At 42.5% G+C, this 8827-nt stretch overlaps 1 protein-coding gene across 6 annotated transcripts in view; it reads left to right on the top strand.

The window, feature by feature from the left end:
- stm (starmaker) overlaps positions 1–8575 on the top strand; it is a 14178-nt gene extending 5603 nt beyond the window's left edge. For 2 of the 6 annotated variants that reach the window (XM_087175515.1, XM_023411898.2), the window contains 8 exons: positions 3343–3381; positions 4117–4158; positions 4675–4713; positions 4868–4903; positions 5491–6408; positions 6587–6643; positions 6942–6991; positions 8134–8575. In XM_087175515.1, the coding sequence (XP_087031641.1) occupies positions 3343–3381; positions 4117–4158; positions 4675–4713; positions 4868–4903; positions 5491–6408; positions 6587–6643; positions 6942–6952 (1142 nt within the window). In that variant the 3' untranslated portion in view covers positions 6953–6991; positions 8134–8575. The remainder of the gene's footprint in view (positions 1–3342; positions 3382–4116; positions 4159–4674; positions 4714–4867; positions 4904–5490; positions 6409–6586; positions 6644–6941; positions 6992–8133) is intronic. The other 4 variants (XM_087175516.1, XM_087175518.1, XM_087175517.1 and 1 more) reach the window with 4 other exon arrangements.
- Positions 8576–8827: the final 252 nt, after the last annotated feature.

The raw sequence follows: 8827 nt of genomic DNA, 5'->3' as shown, positions 1-8827 counted from the left end.
ATAGAGACTCAGAACCTCCACATAGAGACTCACAACCTCCACATAAAGACTCAGAACCTCCACATAGAGACTCAGAACCTCCACATAGAGACTCACAACCTCCACATAGAGACTCACAACCTCCACATAGAGACTCAGAACCTCCACATAGAGACTCAGAACCTCCACATATAGACTCAGAACCTTCACATATAGACTCAGAACCTCCACATATAGACTCAGAACCTCCACATAGAGACTCAGAATCTCCACATAGAGACTCACAACCTCCACATAAAGACTCAGAACCTCCACATAGAGACTCACAACCTCCACATAGAGACTCAGAATCTCCACATATAGACTCACAACTTCCACATATAGGCGTAGAACCTCCACATATAGGCGTAGAACCTCCACATAGAGACTCAGGACCTCCACATATAGACTGAGAACCTCCACATAGAGACTCACAACTTCCACATATAGACGTAGAACCTCCACATATAGACGTAGAACCTCCACATATAGACGTAGAACCTCCACATATAGACTCACAACCTCCACATATAGACTGAGAACCTCCACATATAGACTGAGAACCTCCACATATAGACTCACAACCTCCACATATAGACTCACAACCTCCACATATAGACTGAGAACCTCCACATATAGACTGAGAACCTCCACATATAGACTCAGAACCTCCACATAGAGACTCAGAACCTCCACATATAGACTCACAACCTCCACATATAGACTGAGAACCTCCACATATAGACTCACAACCTCCACATATAGACTGAGAACCTCCACATAGAGACTCACAACCTCCACATATAGACTGAGAACCTCCACATATAGACTGAGAACCTCCACATGGAGACTCAGAACGTCCATATGGAGACTCAGAACCTCCACATATAGACTGAGAACCTCCACATATAGACTGAGAACCTCCATATATAGACTCAGAACCTCCACATAGAGACTCAGAACCTCCACATATAGACTGAGAACCTCCACATAGAGGCTCACAACCACCACATATAGACTGAGAACCTCCACATATAGACTGAGAACCTCCACATAGAGACTCAGAACCTCCACATATAGACTCACAACCTCCACATATAGACTGAGAACCTCCACATATAGACTCACAACCTCCACATATAGACTCAGAACCTCCACATAGAGACTCAGAACCTCCACATATAGACTCAGAACCTCCACATATAGACTGAGAACCTCCACATAGAGGCTCTGAACGTCCACATAGAGACTCACAACCTCCACATATAGACTGACAACCTCCACATATAGACTGAGAACCTCCACATATAGACTCAGAACCTCCACATAGAGACTCACAACCTCCACATATAGACTGAGAACCTCCATATATAGACTCAGAACCTCCACATAGAGACTCAGAACCTCCACATATAGACTGAGAACCTCCACATAGAGGCTCACAACCACCACATATAGACTGAGAACCTCCACATATAGACTGAGAACCTCCACATAGAGACTCAGAACCTCCACATATAGACTCACAACCTCCACATATAGACTGAGAACCTCCACATATAGACTCACAACCTCCACATATAGACTCAGAACCTCCACATAGAGACTCAGAACCTCCACATATAGACTCAGAACCTCCACATATAGACTGAGAACCTCCACATAGAGGCTCTGAACGTCCACATAGAGACTCACAACCTCCACATATAGACTGACAACCTCCACATATAGACTGAGAACCTCCACATATAGACTCAGAACCTCCACATAGAGACTCACAACCTCCACATATAGACTGAGAACCTCCATATATAGACTCAGAACCTCCACATAGAGACTCAGAACCTCCACATATAGACTGAGAACCTCCACATAGAGGCTCACAACCACCACATATAGACTGAGAACCTCCACATATAGACTGAGAACCTCCACATAGAGACTCAGAACCTCCACATATAGACTCACAACCTCCACATATAGACTGAGAACCTCCACATATAGACTCACAACCTCCACATATAGACTCAGAACCTCCACATAGAGACTCAGAACCTCCACATATAGACTCAGAACCTCCACATATAGACTGAGAACCTCCACATAGAGGCTCTGAACGTCCACATAGAGACTCACAACCTCCACATATAGACTGACAACCTCCACATATAGACTGAGAACCTCCACATATAGACTCAGAACCTCCACATAGAGACTCACAACCTCCACATATAGACTGAGAACCTCCATATATAGACTCAGAACCTCCACATAGAGACTCAGAACCTCCACATATAGACTGAGAACCTCCACATAGAGGCTCACAACCACCACATATAGACTGAGAACCTCCACATATAGACTGAGAACCTCCACATAGAGACTCAGAACCTCCACATATAGACTCACAACCTCCACATATAGACTGAGAACCTCCACATATAGACTCACAACCTCCACATATAGACTCAGAACCTCCACATAGAGACTCAGAACCTCCACATATAGACTCAGAACCTCCACATATAGACTGAGAACCTCCACATAGAGGCTCTGAACGTCCACATAGAGACTCACAACCTCCACATATAGACTGACAACCTCCACATATAGACTCACAACCTCCACATATAGACTCAGAACCTCCACATAGAGACTCACAACTTCCACATATAGACTGAGAACCTCCACATATAGACTGAGAACCTCCACATATAGACTCACAACCTCCACATATAGACTCAGAACCTCCACATAGAGACTCACAACTTCCACATATAGACTGAGAACCTCCACATATAGACTGAGAACCTCCACATATAGACTCAGAACCTCCACATAGAGACTCACAACCTCCACATATAGACTGACAACCTCCACATATAGACTGAGAAACTCCACATGGAGACTCAGAACGTCCATATGGAGACTCAGAACCTCCACATATAGACTGAGAACCTCCACATATAGACTGAGAACCTCCATATATAGACTCAGAATCTCCACATAGAGACTCACAACCTCCACATATAGACTGAGAACCTCCACATATAGACTCACAACCTCCACATATAGACTCAGAACCTCCACATAGAGACTCACAACCTCCACATATAGACTGAGAACCTCCACATATAGACTGAGAACCTCCACATAGAGGCTCAGAACGTCCACATGGAGACTCACAACCTCCACATATAGAATCACAACCTCCACATACAGACTTTCTCAGCCTCTATACTGTCGCTATTGTTACTACTGCACATTTGGCATCATGTGCGTGACATCATTATTGCATCACTATACATTTATTTATTGCCACAGATGATGCTGACAGCATTGACTCTGCTGAAGAGACTGAAGGTAAACTGTCTCTGCCTGCCTGTCTGTCTTTCTGTCTTTCTGTCTGTCTGTCTGTCTGTCTGCCTGCCTGCCTGCCTATTTGTCCGTCCGTCCGTCTGTCTGTTGGTCTGTATGTTGGTCTGTCTGCTGTCCAGATTTCCTTCTTCCTTTTTTGTTTGCCCTCAGTTTAATGTTGATGATGTCACAGCTTATTTCACTTGTACTTAAAACAAACAGCAGAGTGAGACTGGGAGGAAACAAACTCCAAACCCAAGAGAGAATGAGGAAGTTAAACTCCTTAAATATACAAGGAAACATGTTTCTGTTCAGTGCTGGACTGAAGGTGTAGAATGTAGAATGTTTGAGTTTCATAGATTGACAGCCTGATATGTTAAAGTATTTTACTTCCTTTGATTCTGGTAACTGTCACTCCATTTTCTGTAAGAATAACTACAGGAAACAGTCAGTCAGTATATACTAAACAGTAAAAGTGTTTACAAAGTGATGAACAAAAGGTGAGAGGAGTCAGAAGAAAACATGATTGTTCCAGTGATGTAAGGCAGTAAGAGAACCAACAGCCTGATCTGTCATGGTGATGTGAACATTATGTAATAGGCCGTGATTGTTCTGTGTCAGGGTCATGTGACTGGTGATATTTCATGTTGTCAGACTTCTGCAATAATTTCTAACTTCAATTAGAAATTATTGCATGAGCTACTGCATCACTCTCATTAAATTGCTGTTGTGTCTCTGCAGAAGAAAACACGAAGGACTCTGACGCAGAGCTCATTAAAACTGGTAAACACACTAAATATCCATCCAGCTGAGAACAAGGACAATCATAAGAGAACAGAGGAAACAGAACACTGTTCTCATTAGTACACAGTGACATCACAAGTTCAACAGTCAGAGAAACAGATTTATTTTCCAGAAAAACTGAATCATGAAACATTGATTTGATACTAATGAGCCAAAAACACAGAGACAGAATATACTCATAGTACTACTACCTATACTACAACTACTACTACTGATACCACAACTACTTCTACTGATACTACAACTACCACTACTCTTACTACTGTAATCGCAGTTGCTTCTCCTAATACTACTAACACTATTGTTACTGCCATGGCTTGTGCTACTACACAATACAACACAAACACTTCAAGTACACAACGCTGAATAATATGTCAGGTATCATGTAACGTTGCTTCATGTGTAAACAGACATAATGTATGTGTTATGACATCATAAAATATCTGACACACATCACAATACATTCTTAGACATTATGTTGATTTGTTTCCACAGTTACTACTAATGATGTCGACTCTGCCGAACCATCACAAGGTAATCTGTCAGTTCACCTGTCTGTCTGTCGGTCTGTCTGTTCACCTGTCTGAAAAAACAGCAGAGTGAGACTAAGAGGAAACAAACTCAGACCAAACCCCAGAAAGAATGAGGAAGGTCATTCAGAAAACATGTTTCTGCTTCTCTGTTTCAGCTCCTTCGGATTCAGTTGAGACAACTGACGCACAAGGTCAGTGTTTGTTGTTTAAATCTAATGTGTTTGAAATCAAAGACATACATCTGGAATACTTACATCTCTCTAATGATAACATTATGAGGAGAACAGCGAGAGAACCTGCAGTCTGACGACAGTCCCTCTTCAGTTTATTACCTTTCAGCCCTCAAAATGAACTCGGAGCGATCAGTCAACATTTTTTTTGCATATGTGAATATCCTCTGAAGTGAACCAAACTAAGACCAGGTGGTTTAAGTTCAGTCCAAAGCAGTATTAACCCTTTAATAATAAATAAAATGGCCTTCCAGAGCCAGTTCTTCACGAGAGTCAGCCAAAGGTCGTAGTGTTTTCACCCTGATGATTTGATCAAACACACGCATGTTTGTCTTTGGTACAGTGTGTATGAAATTTACATTATCTTACAGCCAGTCATATGCAAAATATATCTTGCATCAATCATCCTGTGATCCAGCGCAGTAATTGGCTCGTTGACACAAGCCTTTGTGATCAATACCTTAGACCTACCTGGATAAAGACTGGGCCACAGACTCACCATGATAACAGATAATAACAGATACCTGTGCAATATCTTTAATCCTCAGAAACCGAGGACACTGCAGCCGAGGTAGAGACTGACATCACCACCACTGGTGAAGACAGTGATGTTGACTCAACTGAAAACTCAAACGCTGATACTGAGGTTGAAACTGACAGTGACACTGACAGCGATACTGACAGTGACACTGACAGTGATACTGACACAGAGGTTGAGGATGAGGATGAGCCCGAGGTGACCCCAGTAGACCAGGAAGATAACAAGAACCTTGACGTCAGCGTTAGTACAGAGGAGTTAGAGGAAGGGGAGGAGGTGAGTGAGAGGCCAACAGAAGAGGAGGGAGATGAAACAGAAGATACTGATGTGTCAGAGGAGGGAGAAGCAGCGGAGGAAGAGCAGGAGGCAGACAAAGGGATTGATGACAGCATGTCCGAGGACGATGAGGGCAGTGACACCCTGAGTGAAACTGACAGTGACGATGACGACAGTGAAGCAGACAGCATCACTGACAGTGACGGTAGTGACGTAGACAGCAACGATGACAGTGAGGCTGACGGTGAGGATGACGATAAGGACGTAGACATCAACACTGACAGTGAGGCTGACGATGACGATGACGATAAGGACGTAGACATCAACACTGACAGTGACGGTAGTGACATAGACAGCAACGATGACAGTGAGGCTGACGGTGAGGATGAAGGTAGTGACATAGACATCAACACTGACAGTGAGGCTGACGATGACGATGACGATAGGGACGTAGACAGCAACACTGACAGTGACGCTGACGGTGAAGCTGACAGTAGTGACGTAGACATTACCACTGACAGCGGCAGTGAGTCCAACAATCAGAACAGCAGTGAATCTGATGTTCCTGAGGAAGAGGAGGAGGAGGAGGTGAATGAGGACAATTCTTCAAAGTTGGATACTGAGGACCCAGAAACTTCAGACTCCACTGAAGGTAAACTGCAACTGATGATGGACAGAATAACATCAAGAAAGATGTCAGACTTCATGAATTCTTTGTTATTATAAAGTATTCAGGAATCAGTTTCATTTCAGTTTGAAGAATCCAAACACAATGAAATGTTTGTCTCAACAACCAAGCTGAGGAATGTTCATGTTGTTTCTCGTTGCAGCAACACCTTCTGACCAACCAGACCAACCTGATGACTCCACGCCCGCCACCACAGAGGGTAAAGGTCACACGCTACTGTGACATCACACTGTCTCTCAGCCAATCACAGTTCAGTTTAGTTGAAGCTTTCAGAAACAAATTCAGCATTACAGTATTTCAGTTTAATTCTGTGTCAATCAATGGTCAAGATTTAGATGCAGGACTGGATTCAGTGAAATCCACCAAACCCCAGCAGCTAAAGAGCTTGTTTAATGGATGAGACTGAAGCATGCTGTTGTAGAAGGGCAATCATTCTGCAGTTTATTTCCTCTTTTATGAACCAGAATAACTTTTTAAATCTCTTTTTTCTCCCTTAGCTTTGGTTTAGACCCTCAGCATCTGAACTGTGGAAGCTCAGTGACTCCAGGTATCATCACACACTTTCATGCCTGATGGAGACAAACCTTTCAACTTTAATACATGACTGCAATGTCCATTTCTATGTAGATGATACAGTTTCATATGCCCCAGGCTCTGACTCATCTTTAGTCTGCCTCTGATGTTTTCCAGTGATCACAATGATCACTCTCACGCATGCAAAGCACATTGACAACAGACCCATCTGTCGAATGGGCTAAAAACAACAACATAAACCTATATATTTGCATATAAAGAGTGGAAATGAGATCCAATCACAAGTGATCACTCAGGAAGCATGTGGAGACATATTTTAACGCCAAGTGTTGACATACTCAGCCTTTAAACCTTTAACTGGGTCCAGATCACTGTTTCTGACTCATACACTGAGGAATCGGTAATTCACAGTTCATATTCAACATTTGACTCAAAAGTTCAAACATCAAGCACTCTGTCACGCTGCCCCATCATCACTTCAGCAGCTTAAATTTTGTTTATCGTTGTGCATCACAACAAATTCTGGATCACAAAACTGGATGGACTCCTGATATTTATCTGTAATCATGATCCAGTAAACGTGGAACCTCAGATATTCCACATGTACTCAATGATCTAAGCAGAACGAGCTTCAGGTCCTCTGCCTGTTTTAAATGAGTTGTAAACCTCCCTCAGGTTCAGTTGGTTAACTGATGGTTTTATGACCTTTGTTTTTAGGGGTTCTTTGTTTATTGTGGTTATCATGTGTTATATTTGTTTGCTGACTGTCTGATTGTAAATGTGACCTGTTACCTCTCTTAACAAAGAGATTTCAGTCTCAGGGATGATCTGATCAAACTGTTCAGACAAGATTCATGTGGCCCTAGTGAAAACTAAAGAGAAACCAGAAACTCAACATTAGTCTGACTGTAGTTTTTAAACGTTTCCTGTACTGTGTTCAGGTGAACTGGTGTGGAATATTAATGTGAATAAGCTAACATTCAACATGAGTTTGTCCAACATCACTGATTGTTTGAGTTTTTAATGAGCTGAGGACTCACACGTGAACAGCCATAAATCATTATAACTACAGTCTGAGGGGAGGTCAGGGACATGATCATCACAGATACTGAATTCAGTTTTCAAGTCACGTGTCTCTGTGTTTTCTCCCGTCAGAGCCAAGCCCACCACACAGTGGAATACAGTCGCCATGACAACAACAACAATAACAACAAGCTAAACTGCAACTAAACTTCAGCCTTCAACCCTCTGTTGTCTTCGTTCCTTCGCTCATTTGTGATTGCTTGTCTATGTTTTTCAGACTCTGGTTGCTTTAGTGATAAAAATGCATAAGAAATCTGTCTTTCACCAATCAACTGTTTGCGTCTCTGCAGTGATGCTGTGCTTTAACCAGTCTCACTCTCTGCTTGTCTGTCGGTCTTCAGTCTAATGCAGAAACATTAAAAAGCTGCTGATCTCAGATGTGCTCTGTGTGCACATACAGTCCATCGTTTACTTTACAAACATTAATTACTGTTTTTAAAACAAAGATGTCAGAGACAAATGATTGTCTGTACACAGAGGAACTGCTAATAAAGTTTGAACTTTCCGAAACTCAGAGTTCAGATACAGAGTCTTTATTTTAAAGCTGAACAGCTTCAGCGTCACATATTTCAGATATTGCAGCACTAAACAACAACTAAAACTGTTTTAATTCAAACCCTGTAGAAAGGGAATATGTCTGGTTCTTCTATAGAACACCGGAGAATATTTGGAACGAGACTGGAGACTCTCGACAGACCACTGCACAGCGAGGGTCATGTGGCCAGTGGGAACAGCTGAGATTGTTGGTACGCCAGCTCTCTGCTAT

Source organism: Seriola lalandi, unplaced genomic scaffold (genome assembly GCF_002814215.2).
Source record: "Seriola lalandi dorsalis isolate HSWRI2012SDOR001 ecotype SW California unplaced genomic scaffold, Sedor1 jcf7180002054472, whole genome shotgun sequence".
Taxonomy (NCBI): domain Eukaryota; kingdom Metazoa; phylum Chordata; class Actinopteri; order Carangiformes; family Carangidae; genus Seriola; species Seriola lalandi.
The sequence above is the reverse complement of the archived record's forward strand: the minus strand, read 5'-3'. Positions and strand labels throughout refer to the sequence as shown.